Below are 23,164 nucleotides of genomic sequence, written 5' to 3' on the forward strand. Positions count from 1 at the left end.
GAAAACCTTCTTAGGCACAGCAAAATGTATTAATAAAAAATAAGGCTTCAGTGTTATCAAAAAAGACTCGAAAATGCTCAGCTGATGAATTTGTTTCAAAAAATTAAAAATAAATTACCTGAATTTACTAGTTACTAAGGCACGAGGTATATTTTTTAAGTACAAAAATTATTCGGGAAGTTTATAATATATTATGCAATAAATTAGAATTTTTTTGTTCGAAAAATATAAGCGAAAACTATTTGTGACCATATTTATCTTACAAAACTACTGTTATAAATAATTAGAAACATAGTCGTTATTTTTGTTATCAGTTCTGGTTTTTGTTTTTAGCTTGTTAAAAAAAAATAATAGAATTCGATTGAATATATTTACATTTGATAGATCTAGGACCAAGCGCAGTATTTGACAGTCATTTCAGAATTATTTTTTACTTTCCATAAGAGCTCTTGTAATGGGTGCGAAAAGTCAAATCGAAATTTTCAACATATCTTTACGTTTCACAGTCAGGGCAATTTTTCGTCTTGTTCATTAATTGGTTGATAGTGTATACTGAAAAATGCTTCCACATGAAGATTTTGTTTTAAAAAGTTGCTAGACACGATTTTGACAAATTTTTAGCCATCCTGAAATTAATGTCAAGTGCTACACCTAGATCTAGACCTAAGAGAAATTTCGAAGTGTTTTAGTACGAATTTTGTTTAATGTGCAAATTTTGTCTTTTTTTAATTACTTTGTACAAAACTACTTCAGGCACTTTTAATTTAGTTTAAAAAAAAATTGAGACAATTCGGAAAAGTCTCTTTAGAATCAAAATTCTATCACAAACAGATTCAATATTTAAAAAAAAAACACTGGGATTTTTCTTTTTCGTTTTTTCCTATACAAAATAAAACATCGATTCGAATTATATTCGAATTTTGTTCTTTTTAAATGGACGGATTCATCCGTTGTTTGTTTTTTTTTTTTACAATTAATTGTACAATATTAATTGCGATTAAAATGTACAATTAATTTTTATATAAAATAAATTCGTTCTTATAAATTAATATGTACAAAAAATTAATATAAATATGGCTATATTAGATTCTATCAGAATATAATTAGCTCGAATTTTTCGGAATAGTGAATTTTAAAGATGGAGGTTTTAATTTTCCACGGCACTATTTGAATTATTAAAATTATGTGATATAAAGCTTGTTGGAAATTCTGTTTTGGAGCGTATTTTGCCATTCTTAATTTTAATTTTATCGACAAAGGATCGAAGGTTCTTCAGTAAGTTTCGAAATACAGCGAGTGTGAACTCTTGTATTCCAATATGCAGTGGGAGAGTTGTTCAGAAAGTTTTGTGATATTCTCTTAGTCAGAGGTAACGAACTTTTATGTTTTAACGAGCCATTTTTTCTATAAAGAAATGTTTAACGAGGCCATAGGCGGGTCGTCAAATAATTATCACTTCAATCTCTCCCTTGAAACGGTTTACTATGCCGAGCAATGACATTTGCAGTCGAGTAACTTGTGTCAACGAAATTGATCATTATACTAGGCGTAAACAAACTATTTCAGTTTCTGAAATGTTATCTGAATAACGATACAAGGAGCAAACAATGTTGGATCGACTTTAGGCGATATTCAATGAAACCTTCGCCTAGTACAAAATAGAATTCGATGTTTGTGTCTTGATAACTGGCTTTACGAATTGATTGATCAGCATTCCCAAAAATTAAAAATAATAGCATTCTGATAGAAAACTATATAAAAACTTTAATCGTTTCATAAAGTTTCATGATCGTAAAGGAGGAGCCTTCTTTGAAGGCGGAAATTCAATTAAATCTTTACGATCATGAAAATATTTATTCGATCTATAAATCTAAATGTCACTTTACAATAAAAAAAACTGCCAAAAAGTATTTCCATTCTTTCAAGGGATAAGTTGAACAATTTTTGAAAAAATAATACCTTATCGCCCATAAAGGAACACAATTTGAATCATTTTTTTGTTTCTAAATTTACGGGATTAATCACAATTTCGTTATACACAGCATTTAATCTCCAAATATATTGAATAGGGGTAGTCCAAAAAACGGAGGATATTGAATTTTCCCCCAACTAAATTAGTGACTTGAACTTTTGTAACGAAATACAGGGCCGTCTTAAGCATATTAAGTGCCGTTTTTTTCTTCGTAAATCAACGTGGCGTCATTCCCCTATTGTAAATGTAGCTTTCTGAGGTCAAGATCTTCGGGTCTAAGCCCAAATTCACCTTTGGTACTACTTCTTCCAATATATTAAAAGATTACATCCTGTAATTCTTAAATAATCTTACAAACTATTCGTATAAGTGGATGTCAGTCTATTTAAATTAGTAAATTTTCAAAATATTTTTTTATGGCAAGAAAAATATATAAAATTCTATGGGGGGGGGGGGATACACTTATAAAAAATATTGTCATATATTGTTACGAATTTTCTAGAATTCGTAAACTACTATTTTTACATTTTATTAGTGTTTTTTTGTTAAAGAAAATTGGTTGTTATTTACTTATAGTAGAATTCGAGGAAAATTACCCCCTCCTTGGATGATTCAACAATAGACTATTTTTTCAATCGATCTTTCGTGTATGATTTACCATGAATACTTAAGCTAAAAGTTTATTCCCGGTAATTCCTTGTTTATGGATGCCCATAAAATACATACTTAAATAGGACGATGAGGAATACAGCCTAACATGACACTGGGCGTTTTTCCTAGTAAATGTGACCTTATATTGCAATAAGTTGGCGAACTGCACTGTGAGGAAAGGTCTAAAAATGGTTGACCCTAGTGTGACGTATTTTATAGACAATCCGTAAACGTAAATCACCTAGAATCAAAAACTTTCTACCTAAAGTAAATACAACCTTTAAAACGATCTACATTCATCCAATTTTCTCACAATCAATTATCACAATCACAAAAGTTCCATTTTATTGTTCGTAAAATAAATATTAAATTAAAAAAAAAGTTTTTCGTCTTTCACACATAATTTTCACCAGCTCTCGGGGTTGATGAATTCACTACACTAATCGGTGATTTAATTTCATTATTCTTCCCCTTTTTATTCTTCTTACCACTGACATTATTCAAATAATTGGCCGTTGAATGATGGTAATGTGGATCCCCTGGTACAGTTGACGATGATCCCGATGGTGTACCCACTGTTGATTCATTGGTGGATGTTATATCGTTACAGTTGTTGTTCTGGGATATGAACGAGGACATCTCCATGACATTTTGATTCTATGGAACCACACGGCATCATCATCAGGTAATTACTATAGGTAGATATGTTATTCAGGAGTTAGAAAATAAAATACATTGCTTGTTATGTGTGTTAAAAGCAGATGTTACCAACCAAACAAACAAAAACAACTTTTTAAACCCTCACATAGAAAAAAACCAACACAAACTTCACAAATTTACTTCCTCGAATACTAGGTTAGACTAGCTTAGAGTGGTTGTACTGGGATGGATCATACTTAGACCAAAAGGTCCGTTGTGATACCGAACAAGGATTTGCCCATTCCCGCCCACTACTCCATGAACCATTTAGAGCTGTTTAAGAACAGCAGGAGTGCTTTGGCGTCAACAGGCTTAAGGCCGGATAGATCGTCAAAGAAACGCGGGCTCAAGTGAGTCCATCTCTTCATGGCAAGAGCTGGACAGTGCTGCAATAATCGTGATACACTGTCAGGCCCAGGTGTTCGTGGTGCCTGCCCAGTGTCCTGTAATAGCCGCAATAAATTTGTTTATAGAGGCACTTTAAAGCGATATAAGATCTTCGGAAAGCCTACGATTGTACTTAGATCATATTTGTGTGTTCTTCCTTCCATCTAAGATTGACCTTTTTAAGATACCCTCAATCTTGAGCAGCTTGTCGTACTACCTTCTAGCATGCTCGTCGTACTACCTTTGAGGTTTTGTAAACCAAGCTAAAGGAATTTAGGGCTAGATGCCCGACTGTTTTGGTAATTCACGGCGTATCAGGGCCTATTGGCTAGTTCAACAATGTTGTAAAATTTCGAATATATTGTAAACAAAGTAGAAAGATGACACTCCCGTTTTGGATAAAATCAATTTCTAAGGCAAATTTGACTCGAAAGTTACGAAGTTTCGAAATTTTACTGGGAAATATTTCGTTAATTTTAGACTATATTCGAGAAAGCAAGTTTTGAGAAACACAATTATACCACAAGACAATTTTTTTTTTTTAAATAAGAAAATACTTAGTTGAAAATATAAGACGTACAATTTGAAAAGCAAAGCTGGCACAGACAGTGAGATAGAGATAGGATGATCAGAGGAGGACCCTTCTCACCTTGTCCTCATCTGCTGTTGCATTCGCCAATGGATTTGGTGTGATTGTTAATTTCGGACCAGGTGGTGGACAACCATTATGCATTGCACGCCGTGATTTTGAATAATCTTTTGATTCAGCTTGAATATGATGACTTCCATCGTTTGAATTACGCTTATCTTCAATATCCCCTGGAAAAAATAAACTTTAAAATAAGATACATACAAGAAAAATTGAACTCTCATAGCCTCAATTATAGCAAATTTATACTTTCGTAAGAACATTTCAGGGGAATTATAGAACTTGGTTTCCTTTTTGTAGGAAAACTAGGTTTTACTTACCTTGACCAGTAATATTTTGAGCTTTTTTCTGTCGATACCGCTTACAAACAACAAGCGCTAATATTGCTCCGGTTAAAAGTGCAATTCCACCCACAGCTGCTCCAATAATGACATATAATTGTAATTTACTTGACTTGCTACCTATCGTGGCACCTGTTGTAGTTTCGTCTCGCGTTAACGATGTTTCCGTAACAGGAATTACGGTTTGTTGCGTTAATATCACACTAAAATCACTGCCAGCTCCTGCATTGAAACTTTGTAATTTAAATTCGTAAATTTTACCAGGTACTAAATGACTGATAATACACGATCGAGCTGATGCATTATCAACGGTTTCTTTGATATAATCGTTTGCAATCGTTAAATCACGATAATTGATGTAGAAGCCTTCTATCGATACATTGCCTTCATTGTGGAGCTAAAAATGATAAAAATATATTAGCGAAAATTTCCACAAAAATTTGTTTCAAGTGACTTACATCCCAATAAATTCGAATTGCAGTTTCATTAATAGCTTCAGTTCGGGTTAATACTGGCGTTGGTAACGGGTTTCGACCAGTAAACGAGGAACGTTGTAAATGAAATTTCGCTGAATTTGGACCTAATTTATTATCGTCATTTGTGTAAACAGCAGCAATTCGAAATTTATAAATTGAATCCGTATACAAATTATCCACTTCGTATGTGTTTACATTTGGACCAATATCTGCATTTACCGTATCCCATTTGGAGGATTTTTCTTGTAATTGTGCCATACGCTCAGGATCATTAGAACTCACTTCCCGATATTGAATTTTAAATAATCGTATCCCTAATCCATCATTTTGTGGCACATTCCATCGAACCATCACCGATGTATCGGATAATCGTGTAATATTTGGCTTGGATGGTGGAATCATTTTCATATTTTTCTCTTTTCGTCGATTTTTATTCTTACCTCGATGAATTTTACCGTTTGAATGATTTTTTCGACTATTTGCTGGTGGTCCAGGTGTTTGACTCCGCGTATCTGACTCTAGATAAGCATCTCCACCAGTTTTTGGTTTCGGGTACACCGTTAAGAGGGATATACTAAATGCATTACCAGCAATATTCGAGGCGAAACATTGGATCGTACCAGCATGGCGTTTTTCTACCGGGTTTATGTAAATTTTATTACCAATTGCTTCGATATTGCTATCGTTTAGAACGCTACGACCATTATTTACCCACTGAATCGTAGGTTCGGGGATTCCTTTTACTGTGCATTCTAATTCGAGACTATCACCTTCGGTTGAATTCTCAGAATTTGGTCCAGATATAATGACCGGCATTTCATGGACCATTAAGGTAGCGTGGTGCGTCAAGGATGGCATAACACCGTTATCAACTTCACAAGCATACGTTGCTTGATCCTGCCTAGTTATGTGAGCTAATTTCAGACCAACTGGCGTTACTTCAATACGATTTCGTGGTATTGGAACACCATCAGATCTTCGCCATCGAATTGTCGGTGGTGGCGTCCCTATTGCCGAACATTCTAAAGTCACATTCTCACCTAGAATATATCAAAATAATTAGAATCTCATAAACAAAGAAATTATTCAATTTCACTTACCCAAAAGTACCGTATAATTTTTGGGAGGCATTCGTAAAAATTTGGGCGCTTCTTTTAGCTTATGTGGTCCAACATTTAAGTAAATTTTGTAAGGTGCATCCGTTGTTATTCCAGTAATCCAATTTTCTGCTTGACAAAAATATTCACCAGAGTTTTTTGACGTCACATTCTGTATAACAAGCGCTCCTGAAGGAGTTTGTATATCTTTTAATTCGTAACCATCACTTCGAAAATATTGTATGGAAGCTGGAGGATTACTTGGTGGCGGAGGGCAATAAAGCGTAATTGTATTGCCCGCCGTTACGTTTATTGTTTGATTTGGAATTTTTGGGAATTTCCCCAATTCGGCAATTGTTAACATGGCTGGTGTTGATGCAATCGCTTGGGCTCCATACCAAGCTACACATTGATAACCGCCCATTTTCGATTTGTTATCAACCTAAAATAAAAAAAAAAAATTGAATACCTCTTTCTCCGAGAACTTTCTCTTTGAAATACTAACCTTAAACCGCAACGACGTGCTATTTCCACGATTTTCATATCGTTTATGATCGATAACATATGCCACAGACAATGTATGCGGCCATTTTGGTAAATGTAACCACTCAAATCGATCGGGTTTTAAACTCATCGTACAATCAAAAGTAACCCGATCTTCCATTGGTACGGCAATGGGTTCGGGATTACTAACGACTTGTAACGAGACATCTGCGATTACAAAATAATTACATAATATTAGAATTTCAATTATTAAAAATCGCATCCAATTCGATGTTGTAGATTGATAATGGTGCATGGATTCATCGGTTCCCATGATTTTGGTTTGATTCTATTGTGTTGCATTCCTGAAACAAGAGAGAAAACCAAATTTAGAAAAAACGAAAAAACGATGGAAATTTTCGAAATCGAAGACTAAGTGAGTGATATTTTTATCGTAGGTCTGATTAAATTTTAAACTAAAAACGACTCCGCAACATTAGATTGGAAAATGGCTTTCTGTTAAACTTTTTCTAATCCACCCTAAAATGTTCTTGGGATCAATCTGATCAAAAGCTCTCAAGGGCACACGAATTTTTAAAGAGTAATTTTGGAGCTACAGATGATCAAAGCTATACATAATTTATATTTTTAGTACTTATATGACTAGGAAAATGGCATTCAGTGAAAATTTTTCAAATCACCCCCGAAATGTTCTTCGGATAGTTATATAGCTCGTAGCTCGAAAACTACTCGTCAAAAATTTTTGTGGCCATGAAAGCTTTTGATCAGTACGTTCCAAAAAACATTTTAGGATAGGTTAGAAAAATTTTCACAGAAAGCTACTTCTTATTGCGGGGTCCTTTCTTAAATTCACAGACAAAAAATTGTTCTCGGTTTATTTCAAAATGGAGTTGTATCTTGAAAACTATGAGCCTGATTAAATTTTTAACTTTTGGGGTCAAATTAGCCTAAGACATATATTTTTGTTGAAATTGAAGACAGAAAATAGATTTTTCCCAAATTTTTTTTGGTGGTTTCAAACCACCAAGGTGAGGTATCTTTGAAAAAATCGAGAGACACAAAAATTTTTTGTTTCGGAATTCGAGGAAAGGTGATTTATGGTGTAATTTTAACCCAAACAAGGAAAAAATCGAATTCATTAAAAAAATTCCAAAAACCGAGTTTTTTTTTTCTGCAATTTACTGTAGAAATTTTTTTCGTCTTGGAACATATTAAGGGGTATCCTCCGAGTGTAAATCCAAATTGGCGGGACGCATAGGCGTGAGCTTCAGCCGCCATGTTGGAAAACACGTTTTGTCAAATATCTCGTGAAAAAATTTTAAAATTGGTTTGAATCAAAATTTTGGCATTGTGGATTCTCCAAGCATTTGAATGCATTAAATACCCTAAATAAAATTTCAAAACATAAATAAATAAACAGTTAATTGATAATAATAGACCACTAAAAATTATTTTAAATAATAATTACATGTAAATTTATGCCTATTGAATACAATTTAAAACTAATAAATATTCATTAAAAACGAAACATTATTCTATATTTGAATTTTTAATTAAATACAAAGAAACATCCAATATTATTCAAAAAACGGAAAAGGATATTGTAACTTATTTAACCCCTCAATATATATTAAATATTATATAAATAATACATCCCTTAATAAATATATGAATTTTAACCCCCTAGAAAAATAAAAACACTTATTAATTCTACCTAAAGAGTTTCCTGTATATCATATTTGTTATTAAAATGTATTGTCAAACTGTATAAATAATGATTTTTTTAAATAATAGATCATTGAAATTTTGTAAAATGATTAAAAAATCGACCACACACATGAAAGTCAGTTTTTAAATTGAGCGAAATATTTTAAGAGGGAAATTAAATCTCCTAGCTCTAATAGGTTCCAAGAGTGTAGAGACCTGGTCCCGGAATTAAGCACATAAGTGATAGATAGCGGAAAACTGGTATCGCAGCTGAAAAGAATGACCTAAAATTAGTGGGTTTCAAAAAAAAATTCCAGTCAAATCGGATCAAATTTGCCTGTGTTATCAAAAAATTGAATTTTTTTAACTTTGTGACGTCATCAGAATCACAAAATTTAATTTTGCTCTATCACATCCAAATTTTATCCAATTTTGATAAACCAAGTATGTAATCCTGCTAAATTTGGGTCATAATTTTCAAATTTGTGATTAAAATTAACCTAGCACTTATAGGTTTCAAGAATGTGGAGCCCTGGTCCCGGAATTAAGCACATAAGTGATAGCTAGCGAAAAACTGACATCGCAGCTGAAAAGAATGACCCAAAATTAATGGGTTTCAAAAAAATTCCAGTAAAATCGGATCAAATTTGCCTGTGTTATCAAAAAATTGAATTTTTTTAACTTTGTGACGTCATCAGAATCCAAAAAATTTAATTTTGCTCTATCACATCCCAATTTTATCCAATTTTGATAAACCAAGTATGTAATCCTACAAAATTTGGGTCATAATTTTCAAATTTGTGATCAAAATTAACCTAGCTCTTATAGGTTTCAAGAATGTGGAGCCCTGGTCCCGGAATTAAGCACATAAGTGATAGCTAGCGAAAAACTGACATCGCAGCTGAAAAGAATGACCCAAAATTAATGGGTTTCAAAAAAATTCCAGTAAAATCGGATCAAATTTGCCTGTGTTATCAAAAAATTGAATTTTTTTAACTTTGTGACGTCATCAGAATCACAAAATTTAATTTTGCTCTATCACATCCAAATTTTATCCAATTTTGATAAACCAAGTATGTAATCCTGCTAAATTTGGGTCATAATTTTCAAATTTGTGATCAAAATTAACCTAGCACTTATAGGTTTCAAGAATGTGGAGCCCTGGTCCCGGAATTAAGCACATAAGTGATAGCTAGCGAAAAGCTGACATCGCAGCTAAAAAGGATGAACCAAAATTAGTGTGTTTAAAAAAAATTCCAGTCAAATCGGATCAAATTTGCCTGTGTTATCAAAAAATCGAATTTTTTTAACTTTGTGACGTCATCAGAATCCAAAAAATTTAATTTTGCTCTATCATATCCAAATTTTATCCAATTTTGATAAATCAAGTATGTAATCCTACTAAATTTGGGTCATAATTTTCAAATTTGTGATCAAAATAAACCTAGCACTTATAGGTTTCAAGAATGTGGAGTCCTGGTCCCGGAATTAAGCACATAAGTGATAGCTATCGAAAAACTGACATCGCAGCTGAAAAGAATGACCCAAAATTAGTGGGTTTCAAAAAAAATTCCAGTAAAATCGGATCAAATTTGCCTGTGTTATCAAAAAATTGAATTTTTTTAACTTTGTGACGGCATCAGAATCCAAAAAATTTAATTTTGCTCTATCACATCCAAATTTTAACCAATTTTGATAAACCAAGTATGTAATCGTACTAAATTTGGGCCACACTTTTCAAATTTGTGAAAATTAACGTAGCTCTAATAGGTTTCGAGAATAAGGAGTCCTTAACATTAAAAAAAATTATTAGAAAAAACTATATTAGATTTATTCCAAAAAACTATAGATAGGTTAAAAAAAAATGCATAATTCGAAAATAGATAAAATTATATGAAGCATAAGTTTGATAATTTAATCTGCGGTTTTCGAGAAACCTTTTTATAACAATAAATTTTATTTTTCTACTACTCAACAAAAATATATTCAAAAAAAAAAACTTCAAAATAAACATATAATATTATTTTTATTTAGCAGATTTTACTTGCTTATTTTAAAAACAAAATTATATTTATATTTATTAAATAATATGTGTTTTTTGTAACTAAATACTTTATAATTTTATTAATATATAATATCGTATTCGTTCGCAGTTCGCTGTTGGTCGAAGAGCCAGAGTAGCCCGCAGACATTACGGTATTTTAAATCAACCCTATATTTTCGTCAATTATTCTCCTATGCCTATTTATGAATTCAGTCCCGTTAGAAAAATGTAAAACTTCGACCACAATCAACGATGTAGTAATTGTACTAGGGTTGCCACGTCCAAGTTCTGGGAAGTCTGACGATATATATGTTTATATCGGAAGCTGAGAGAAATTACACGCATTCTGGAGTATCCCGAAATTTGGAGAGGTGGCAACTTGGAGAGGTGGCAACCCTAAGCCGTACTTAATGCAACAAGGTAAGATTATTTTTACTAGCAACATGTATAAATTTCAGTATTTTTAAAATATTTTGATCTTGGAGCCGGTGTAGCGTTTAGCCAATATTATTTTGCTCTAGCAGGGTCAAAACTTGAGTTGAAGAGGCCCCGGGAGAAGGAAGAGTGTGCCCTCATTTTAAAATTACTTGTGATAATAATATACTATAAATGACGGTTAAAAATTACAGTATTATGTATGATTATCCCTGAGGAAACATTGGGCATTTTCCCTGAGGAAATTGCCCGAGTTGATCCATTGTTGTTCCGACCCTGTGCACTAGTCTACTGTCCACTGGCTCTTAGACCATAATGTTTGCTCTCTCAAAAAATAAATAATAACATAATAAAAATATGAGATTTTAATCAAACTGTGAGTATATGTAGGTACATTGCCAGTGAGTGAAGTGTGTTATGTCTTGTTGAAATTCTTTGTACCTTTGTGCATATACGCTCAGTCTCTCTCTATCTCTATCTCTCTCTCGGCTGCAGTCTTTTGGTTCGTTATTCATTTGATTCGTTGATTAACTTGTCCAATGTTGACAACTTAACAGATTGTTTAAAATATTAAAAAAAAATTTTTTAAGCATAAAATTATATAGGGTGATTGTGTTAACTTCCCTCATAACGCGAGCATAATCCACTTAAGGAGACATGCAAGGATTGAATATTACTAGGGATTTCAATAAAACTTTATAAATACATTTTTTGATTAACAAAGTTTCCAAAAATCACAAAAAATTCCTAGGTCATCGCGCTTTTTATCATTATGTTATCGTTCAAAGTTGGCTGAAAAAATGAAGAATCATATAGGTTATCCTTTTCAATTGGATATTTCTATATCAAAAAATCTAGAGAGTGTGATAAAAAACTATCTAAAATATTTAGACAATCTTGTAGTTTATAATAATACCATAAAAATATAAGGTTGCTGATGATATAAAAACAAAATTTTAATTAAATTATGAGTTCATCAAAGATCCATCATTTGATGAATACAGACGACTATAGTTAGAGTATTGATGATTAAAGAGCGATATCTATATTATCAAATTTATATGCCACACTTGCACACAATATATTATATATTTTTGTAGTTGCGTGGTATTGTAAAGCTTAAAGTAACCCATTACTTGACTACAAAACATGTATTTGTTTTATATGTATGTACCGTGTAATAAACCAAAACTTTTTTACAATACTGTAGGAAAATAATCACCTTAATAAACCTTAAATTATGAAGAATTTTTGGGTAAGAAGAAAACGGTTCTTGATTGTCTTGCTAAACAGATAAATTTATAAATATGCAGCTGTGTATATTGAGTATATAGATGGATACAATGTCTTAGTATTGTACACTGTTGTCACAAATAGTACACAAATATGAGAGCATGATTTTATGGATTTGACTATAACGGTTAAACTCCCTTAATTAATACAGGATATAATAATTATGTCTAGAAAAACTTATACAGTTGTAAAAAAAAAAACAGTATTTTTTATTTTGATTTGATTGATTAGATTCAAAATGATGATGATTATATTGATTTAAATTAAATAAATGTAAATTTGTATGCATATCACGTTACAATGTCATAATAATAATAACTAATTGCGTATTTAGAAGACGTTCGCTTCGATCTATACCTAAGTATTCACTAATACTTTTTAAATTCAATTCAAATAACATCATTTACGATTTGATTTTTAATTTATTCTTTATATACAAGTGGAAATTATATCTAAGTAATTCACATTTGACTTCCATTAAATAAATACAAATTATTTTTTTACAATTATTTTTTTACCATTTTAAAAAAAGGAATTTCAGACAAGTGAAGTACAACAATTTACAAAATTAAAAAACCCCCCAACAAATACGATTTATTCCTTGTAAACCGATTTTTGGAAACTTAGTTATAAAATGTTCTCAATCAAGTCGGTTCGACCGTTTAGGGGCTACGATGCCACTGAGAAACACACAGACGCACACACAGATAAACACTTTAAACTTATAACACTTCTTCTTAAATCAATATCAAAGTGATGGTCAATGACATCAGATGAGATGAAAAGGATATTTAGAGAGCTATCATTTTTTGGGACAAATTTTTGGAAATATTTTAATGAAAATTGAAATATTTGAGTGGACTTTGTTCTTTTGAATTATTGTTTTAAATTACCTAATTATTTTACCATTTCACTTTTCGAAATGAATTGAGCCAGGTTTATTTGACCATTCATTTCCATAGTAATTATTATTTATATGTTAAAATTATATGTTATAATCGCCAATTTTTTAGTTTTTTCGGGTACGGAACCCTAAGCTCGCACTTGAAACATTGTCCCTAAAAATTACCTTTCAAATGATACCAAAAATATTAAAATCACACACACAGCGGTCAAAATACAGCAAAAATATGGTGGAAGCGCAATTAAGTCACATGATATATCCAATCTCACTAAATACTATACATTTATTTGCGCTCCCACCATATTTGTTAAAACTACCTTGTTTAAGGATGTGACAAAAAAAAAATGAGTGTGTGAAAATATTTGAAACTTTTGTATCATTTTTTGAAAGTGAATTCTTTTAGAACTTGGGAAAATTAGACGAAAATGAAGTGTAAAACTTTTTGATGCATACCATAAGTTTTGGAATATTGATACCAAAAAATGTTAAAATTATATGTCATCATAATCGCCAATTTTTTTCGCCGTTTTCGTAATTAAACGCTTTTCTGCTCTACCCTAAATAAAAGTTAAAGTTAAACTAAATTGCAATTAAGGATAAAAATCCTGGTAGTATTAACTGAATTTTTTTGAATTGTGAATACAAACTTGCAATGTAACAGATTTCTCTCCACAATTAAAATAATTGACAGAAATTGTGAAGCTGTTGCGTAACCATAATTTCAAAAATTTAATTTGACATCAAAGTATGTAAACCCTAATGTTTTCATAACACAAATCTGTCATCATGTTCTGGCCTAAATATTTATGGAAGTAATTATTAATTATGTCCTTTTAAAACATCTAATTAAAATCAGTAACTCCTTTAAAAACATGATTTAAAAAGCAATTTATAATTAAAATAAATATATTTAAAAAAATGTTGAGTTTTGCCTGTGCATAGATTTCATAAATATTTCATGCTAAATAAAGATTATTCCATAAAAATAATATGAAATGAAACGCATAGAATGAAAATCAATTTTCATATACCTTAATCGGAAAAGTAACATATTTCAAAATTTAATTACTCGGGATTGAATATTTGGATTGATTGATTAATTAATTATTGATTTATTTGATTTCGCTTTTTATTATCGAGATCTTTAACGACTACTATTGAGGTATTTAACGTCTATGACGTTTTGGGTTAGGAACTGTATTTGCCTCTATTATATAAAATTTTCTAAATTTTGCTTGTCCATAAAATGTTCTCTTTTCTTTAAAATAGACTTAAAAAATTCAAATAAAAATTGTTTAGATATATTTTTTTTAAAGTGATTTTATCAAAAGCTAAATTCTTTGATAAAACGTGCTTAAGTTCTCCTTAAGTTTTAGAAGAGTTTGACTTAAAGTAAGCTATAATAGTTACTCCAAGCAAATAAGACATTTGGTTACTTAAATACTGAAATGAGCAGTTTCTTAACGTAAAGTTGCACGTTTTTAATTTAAAAAAAAAGGATTTTCTGGACTCAAATCCAGATTTCATCCAAAAAGATTTTGCAATTGTTTTACTAAAATACGAATAAAAATGTCTAAAAACGATCAAAGTTGCCCACAATTTTAGCAAAAACATATAACCACTAAGCAGTAATAAGGGTTTAAAAATCTGTGTTATATAGGTTTTACTGGCATTTTGCGGTTAAAATAATAATTAAATTACATATTGTTATCATTTTCGTTTTATTTGAATTTCATTTTTTTGCTAGTAATTTTAGATAAATAAGTCAAAGTCCTGAAAAATCAGTGAAAATCAGTATCCAAGTATAATAATTTGGTAGATGCTGTGAGAGTACAGGTCCCGAAAATGGTTAACAAAAACAGATTTTAATGTTGAAAAAACTGGTTTCAAAATTCAAAGAAAATTCACCAATAACCAATTTCCAATTTGCTTGGACTATTATCAAGCTGCAGAAGAAGTTATAATAGTTTAGTATATTGAACAGAGAGTTAAGAGTTTTATAATTTTTTTTTTTTTATTTATATTTTAAACCAGTACAGATTCAGTTCGCATTCAGTTTGTTTTGGTTCTTTGTTTGTTGCTAAGGTGGTATTTAGTTGGTTTTACATTTCATCTTTGTCCAACTTATATGTATCGTGGTGCTTCGGTTTAGGTATCTAACGTATTCGATAATATATTTTATTATAAATAAATTTATATATTAAAAGAATGCATTTTAAAATAGCTATATTATGCGCTCAGTTCAACTTAACATGTGCAGGTTGTCTTAGTCTTGGGTGCTATTATGTTTGAAAGTTGTAACTCCTGGTGAAGAAAAGGGGATTTAATTACGCTGTCCAGAATAGTGTGCCATTTCTATTATGATTGAACAACTTTAAAGCTGAGTTTCGAAACTGAAGGCAAATGCAAATGAAGACTCTAGTTTCGAAATCTGAAGGCAAATGCAATCTTGTGTTGAGTCTACGCCAAAATGGACTAAGTACATGAAAAGTTGCTCTTGGAAAGTTATCCAAGAAAATGGATAAACAAAATAATTATTTTGTTACTAGCCATTTCCCGGAGGCTAAATGATCGGTTGTATCTAGAATCCTAAGTTTCCAGTGATGAGTTTCCAAATTTTATTTGGGTGAGGTTTTAATTTTATATCCTTCAAACTTTTTGGGATAACCGATTGAGTGCTATCTACAATATACAGATTGTGTTCATTGCGGAACAAATTCTTTTGTTATTAGGCATTTCTAGGGGGGCGATGTGATCGATTGTATCTAGAAATCGTATGTTTCTAGTGAAATATAAACTTTCTTTTGGTAGAGCTTGAGTCTTAGAATCATTAAACTTTGATAAAATCTGTTATTTTTTAAAATTAAGTAATCTCTGATGACTGGCCTAAACATCTCATTCGCTGAAAACTTTTTGATCCTACCACAAAAAAGAATGAATGATCTGTCATTACTTGGTCAACAAAAGGCGCAAAAAGACACTTATTTCTAAGTTACGACCGAAAGAAGGAAATGGAAGCGTACCATAACTGAAATGCTTGAGGGATATTTTGCCCGTTCTTTACAGTATGTAGTGAAAAGTCACGGGGAAAATGTGTTACATCTTTTTTCTTGCTTTATACAATCTTTCCTTGAGATGGCAGAAGATAGGAATGCTATAAGATTCATATACTTCCCACTATTAGTCGAATCTATGAGAAAATTTCTAAGAAAGTATTTATATAACAAAGTTGTACTGATTATAACTCAAATAAAAATATTTAAAAAAAATAAATAAAAAATAAAATAAAATATAAATACAGAAAAAAAACACAAAGAAATTCATACGTATAGAGGCAAGAGCAACAAAACAGCAGAGCAATGGTATGTAATGGCTTGGCTATTGAAAAATACCATTCCATGGGTTGATAGTTTACGATTCGCGACATTTGTTTTACAATGCCTGTTTATTGAACATAATATTACATTATATACAATACATTATGTATATCTTTACCAAATGGTTCACATTCATTATCCACCTCCTTGATTTAATGTACTTGGGAAAACTTAACATATGGGACAAAATAACTTAAGACTTAAGATATGAATATTATCAGACGGGTTCTGGTGGTCGGAGCCCTAAATATAGGAAAGGATGTTTGTGAAAATATTATAAAACATTGCTGAAAAATATTTGTCGAGTTGATTTAATATACAGGAAATGAAAAGGCATCAATGATTGCAAAGATCGAATATATGATGGAGATAAAGATCGTTCCAGCATAAGCTGCAGTACTTGTTCGAAGAATAATCTATGAAGGCTAACAAGAACTTTTTTTAAATATCTTTACACCCTTTGGGAAGTTAGTCGTGTGGACTACAGGGATCGCACCCACACGACTTCAGTACATCAACTATGTACTGCCAATTTTTAAAGATATGGACAGTTTTTGGCTTTTATCTTCACTTTTCCCTCAGTTAGTTAGCAGACAGGCGAACATGTGTTTAATTTCGAAGAGAATGTATGTACATTGAATATCCTTAAATATTTTTTACAATTACTTTTATATTTTGCAGTATGGCCTGCTTTTCTGAACCACTTAGTTCGAAATCAATAACCGTGCAACCAAGAACGACGAAGTCTCTTAAGAGAGTAGCAATAGGTTGATTGTATGCGGGTTAAACGATGTACCATAATCAGTATCGTATCCAAACTTAAATTTATCATCAATCGTGATAAATCCAAGTAAATTCCCCATACTTGCTACCCTAAAAAAAGCCCTAAAGTTAATATCCATCCTTCCTCTTAGCTAACTGTATAGAATTTTAACATTTTAGAATTGTATGTCTATGCCAAAAAAAATTTTCTTGACGGTGTTTTGTAACGACAGAAAATAATAAATAGGCTTTATCAGTTAAACTATTCAAGTTAAATATCCCCTCATAGTAATAATTGAAGACTACGCGTATGTTGTATAACAATAGAGACCTAAGTTATGTTGCCGTTGTATTCGTAACGCGGCTTACTTTTACTTTTACCCTAAACGACAACTTAAAACACGACATTGACAATTTAATCAGAGTAGCCTACTACCTGTGGCTCGTTGTTCGTTGGTTAGCTGGTTTGCAGGAGGCTACACAACATCCAGCAGCTTAGATAGATATAGACGACCACGATGACTTATCTTCGCGGAATGAAGAATCTTTTTATCATCTCACATATACATGGTGATTTTTATATCCCGTTATATATACGAAATATTATTTCCATTTGTCCGTCAGTCTGTCTACACGATATCTCAAAAACAAAAGGAGATATCGGGTTGAAATTTTTATAGCATGCTCCCTACATAAAAAGTGAGTTTAAATTTGTAAATGAGTAACATATCTCAATTGAGTCTTGGGTTTGTTGAACCAATTTTGTAAACCGTAAGAGATAGAACAAAAGTTTAAATGTAAAAAGTGTTCCTTATGAAAAATAAACAACTTATGGCTGAAAATTTTTTTCGTAAATATCCCATTTATCCCGTGAAGGAGCTATAGGAAAAATTTTGGTGTCCATTTTTTTTTATTAAAAAATAAGAATCCCCACAAAAATTGTTATTTTGAAAATTTCTTGGTTAAAAATTTTCTTGGTGGAAACCTGAAAATACCTGAAATCAAATGCTAGAAGTTGGGATCTAGAGAATAAAATTTTCAAACAAAAATTGATATTTTTGAAGTGAAAAATCAGAAAATGATTCAAAAAATAGGTAGTTTCATTTAAAAAAAACAAAGTTGACCATTGGTTTGGGTTTGACCGGAGGGGCGTCCCTGGGAAATAAAACATTTTGTTTTTTCATCTTGATTATAAGGATACCCCGATTTTACCTTTTTTTGATATTTCAACAATATTTTGTCGCGAAATGATCTGGAAACTTTTAAATCACTCTATACTACACAACTCACATGCATACAGAAAATAAAATCGACCAAAAAATCCCTGACAACAACTTAAAGCATACACTGTTTTACAAGCTGTTTTAAATACACAGCTTATGGAAGAAAAAGATCTCGTTTTTGGTTTTTGGGTGTGTTTTATTTGGGTGCTATAAAACATTGTGTAGTCACACTAAAAACACTTTAAAAGTTTAAATCTTTATTGAAGGTTTTTTTTTTGGTTTTGAAACAAAATAATTTCTAAATTGTTGAATGAATTTCTAAAAAAAATATCAATCGCGTAGGGGAGAAATTGATAGCTCATTGCTAAATTCCAGCAGATAATAGATTTTCTCAAACGTCAGGATTGAAATAATTTTCTTTTTTTAACTTGCATTTAGTAATTTTTCGATTTTATTTGAATATCTCTCCTGGTCAAAAAGTTGTATCCCAGTTATTTTTCCACAAGATGATCCACATTCGTAGATCCTAGAGAAATTACAAAGATCATCTATTTCAAATTTTGACTGAATCATTTTCATCATTTTGCTCTAATGGTAATAAAAATATGGACTTACATAGACAAAATGATTCAACTACGGCCTTAAAAAAAAGGGTTATCTACAGTTTGAAGTCTTTTCTATAAAAACTTATCTCTTTTGAACAGTGATATAACGTACAGGAAATCTTAAATCCTTTCTCAGTTTTCGTGTCAAACAAACGTAACGGTTTATTTTTGTTTGAATTGTCATGGTTCGATAAATATTGCGATTCATCTCTTCAATTCCATTTTTTTTCCTCTTTATGATACAGCGAAGAATTACCGAGCGAATTTTTTTTCATCAAAAGTAATTTAATATAAAATATTTTATTATTATTTATAATAAAGTTGACATTTTTTTCAAGACGAGGTAAAAACGTTAAGTTCCATAACACGAGAAAGGATTTTTATGCTATTGACTTTATTCGTACAATAATCTCACGTGAATACAATGGATATTGAAGAAGTAAATTGAACATTGTTAAAGATTAGAGTTTCTGATCGAGAATTCTAAATTAGTCGTGACGAGAAAAAAACTCAATGTCTCGAGAACTCGAGTAATCAATTCCGTGAGCTTGATAACTAAAAAACTAGCATATGATACATAGATAATAGATAATTTCAAAACTCAAATTATAGTTCAACTGAAGTTTCCGACATTGTCGTAACTCGACAATGAGTTTTACAAGAAGACAATGGATTCTTTTAACATTCTTCAGCCATGAAATCCATTTTTTCTGTGTAAAAATCCAGTCTCTAACTTCGTATATGTACAGTAACATAAAATACGGTCACAATATTATAAAACAAGTTGCTAGAGCAAAGCAACTAAATAAATTATTATTATTATTATAAGTTATGATGTCATAAATGATTTATTTATTGAAATCATTATTAATTTATAATATTTCTTATATAATATTTTTATTACAATCAAAAACTAACTACGATTCGTTGTTAAGCGAAGCGTCCATCTGGATTTATTTGTTTATATTTGTGGACAAAGCAATTGAACAAAATTATTAGCAGAGAATGATTAAAAAATAAATTTCGATTTTTGCCCCAACTTCCTAGATCAATTTTTTGTATTATATAAATACGTTTTCAACTATCAAGTAGTCATTATCAGTATGAATTAGCTAATCGTATTGTGTTACTCGGTGCTAATTTGGTGGCGGACTGCACATTGATATTTTCGTATACCTACAATTTATACTGTTCTACGTACTAATACTTGTAGCATTCTATAGGTGAAAGAATTTTTAAAATCGGTTAAGTAGTGAATTCAAAAATGATGGATTATATATATTTTCATACAAACTTTCATCCCCTATTTCACCCTTTTAGGGGATGAATTTCATAAAATCACTTTCTTAAGTGGCACCTACAGTATAAAATCAGTATCTTCTCGAAATTCCAAACTTCTATCATTAGCGATTCAGGCTGGGCGTCGATATATCAGTCGCGGCATTGCCTATTCCCCCTCCAGATTATTTCGCCCATCTGAAATGTTTCTGATTTTAAATACAATACAAAAATCATCAAAATCAGAGCTGTCATTGAGGATTTCCTAAGAATGGCTATTTAATGTATTTCTTTATCCGACTGTTTTTAGAAAAAGCATTTTATAAATAAATAAAATAAAAAAGGGCGTTAATTAAATTATAAAATGTATCACCGCAACTCGTATCATCATATCAATGTTATTTAATTTCCTCTAACGATTTAATAATAATTTTATTTCTCAATGTGATAAATGAAAGGAAATCATTCATTATTTTCGCTTGCATTTATTATTAAAGTTGCAAAATAAAAAAAATTAATATTATTTTTTGTTCGTTTTGTAAATATTAAAAATGTATATGTGTATGCATGTATGTATGTGTGTGGAACTTTGAAGAGATTTCTTGAAGATACACACTCTATCTTGGTTCAAATTTCAAATAAAAACATTTCTTCCGATATGTATTAACAATGTTGGTGTGGTTATTTTGTATTTACTATTTATATTTGTGGTTAAATAAACACAATTATATTTTGAGATTCCGTTACAAAAAGTATAGATTATTACAAGATAATGTTGCAATATTCGTCAAGTTTTAAGATTATTGTAAAACTAACCAAGGTACTTGAAAAAGGCGTTGAGTTTTTTGCCAGAATATAATTCGTTATGCTACCATCGCATCCGTAGGAATAATTGGGGTATCTTCAACCACATTAAGGATGTATGTTTTCAACATTAAAAATTGTTTTGCAATAATATATTAAAACACTTTAGAGTCGTGCGCCATGAATCATGACGCAATCTGTTATGACAATTCATAGTATACCAAAGAGTTTATGCAATTAGAGAACGCCAGGGCCAAAAACTTGCGATATGATGAATGAGAGAGAAGACTACCAGTGAGTTCCCCTGTAGCCTTGTCTAATGTATTTGTCATTGGCTGCATATTGTTTACATTATTGCTATTAATAAAAATCGATTTATGGAATATTATTTAATACATTAAAAGGGCACTTTCATCTACCAATATTTCAATTATTTAGTATAAACTGCGGCCACATATTGGAGAATATGCAAATATAAAACATATATATTAAATACTTTTTCATTTTTTAGAAAAAAGAATACAAAACTGTATAGAACCTCTTTGTACAAAACAAATATAATAGCAGACACAAAATCTCTATGCATCATATGATTTTGGTATATGACTATGACAGGGACACAGGGGAACTCACTGAAAGTCTTCTCTCTCATTCATCATATCGCGTCCACTTAAAGGCTAGCAGATACCTCGCGTTCTCTATGTATATAAACTTTTTGGATTCAAAACCATTCATGAAAGATGTTATATTACCTTGCAATAATTTGAACTTCAACATTAAATTTTTAATTAAATAAACGATTAAAAAACGGTTTTCATAGCTTAGATAACATTTTTTGGGCTATAACTAACTTTTAGGACAGAAAAATTTTTTTTAGAAGTGTCTATTTTCCATTTAGACGAATTCTTGCATTTCTTCGTATTAGCATACACTTAACGACCCCGTTTATGTTCTCTGTCATTCAGTGCCATAAAATTCAATTGCAATTGATTGTGAATGAACCGTTGAATGTCGTCAACTATGAAGTATGTTTGCTGCATGTGGAATATGATTAAAAATTCTCTTGTGCTTCTTGGATATAATAATAAGTTAATAAATAATATTATGAAGAAAAATCAATATTAGTTTTTTGATGTAACATAAAATTTTTTATAAAATAATATTTATCTTTATAATATTCATTGAAATGACAAATATTTTATTCCAGGGGTGTATTTCATGAGAAAACGATTTGGAGCGTATTTCATGGGGAGACCCGTCCCCATGAAAAACACGGCTATAAATTAGATCAAACTCTAGTACAATAAAATTATTTCAACATTATGTATTTTTATCTAGAATTTAAATATAAAACAACTATCGATAAAAACGTGTGAACCATTGTATGTGAAATGTTCCCATGATACCATGTCATAATGTACCTTGAATCAACCGCTCCCGGTTGTACTGACGGCGCTTTTTTCAACATGTTTTCTTTACAATTCACTCTAGGAAATACCCTCATACAATTTGTGCGATTGAAATTTACCCTACACGTTTCAGCGTCCACAGCTTCAATTGGTATTTTTTATGACTAGAATGATACTTCCTTTTCTCATTTTCGCTTATCTATGCTTAGCTAAACCTATTAAAAACAGGAAAACAAAAAATTGACTGAGTTAATTCTTGAAATACCATGTACAGACAGTGTTGTTGACGCAATCCTTTGTTTTTTTACGTTTCGTAAGTAAAGATATCCACTCTTAGATAGCCACACACTCATAACTAATATTCCCATATAATACATACTATAAAATTTGCACCTAATTTGCACCCTCGTGGGTAAACATACTCCATTTTTCGTCCAATTTAAAACAATTTTATCATGACTTTTGTACTATAATGAAAGTATACCCCCCTTGATCATAAATGCTTCTACGCCACTGTAGAGAATATACGAAGTACAGGGTATAATGT

General features: G+C 31.0%; 1 protein-coding gene across 5 annotated transcripts in view; it reads right to left on the minus strand.

Moving 5' to 3' along the window:
* Positions 1-1,975: 1,975 nt before the first annotated feature.
* LOC123299001 (interference hedgehog-like) overlaps positions 1,976-23,164 on the minus strand; it is a 123,227-nt gene continuing 102,038 nt past the window's right edge. For 2 of the 5 annotated variants that reach the window (XM_044881112.1, XM_044881111.1), the window contains 6 exons: positions 6,778-7,120; positions 6,276-6,714; positions 5,158-6,215; positions 4,679-5,096; positions 4,359-4,528; positions 1,976-3,280 (listed from right to left, as the gene is read on the minus strand). In XM_044881112.1, coding sequence (XP_044737047.1) covers positions 3,017-3,280; positions 4,359-4,528; positions 4,679-5,096; positions 5,158-6,215; positions 6,276-6,714; positions 6,778-7,089 — 2,661 coding nt within the window. In that variant the 5' untranslated portion in view covers positions 7,090-7,120 and the 3' untranslated portion in view covers positions 1,976-3,016. Of the gene's footprint in view, positions 3,316-4,289; positions 4,529-4,678; positions 5,097-5,157; positions 6,216-6,275; positions 6,715-6,777; positions 7,121-23,164 lie in introns of all 5 variants that reach the window. The other 3 variants (XM_044881115.1, XM_044881113.1, XM_044881114.1) reach the window with 3 other exon arrangements.

The sequence above is a fragment of the Chrysoperla carnea genome, chromosome 4 (assembly GCF_905475395.1).
Source record: "Chrysoperla carnea chromosome 4, inChrCarn1.1, whole genome shotgun sequence".
Lineage (NCBI taxonomy): Eukaryota > Metazoa > Arthropoda > Insecta > Neuroptera > Chrysopidae > Chrysoperla > Chrysoperla carnea.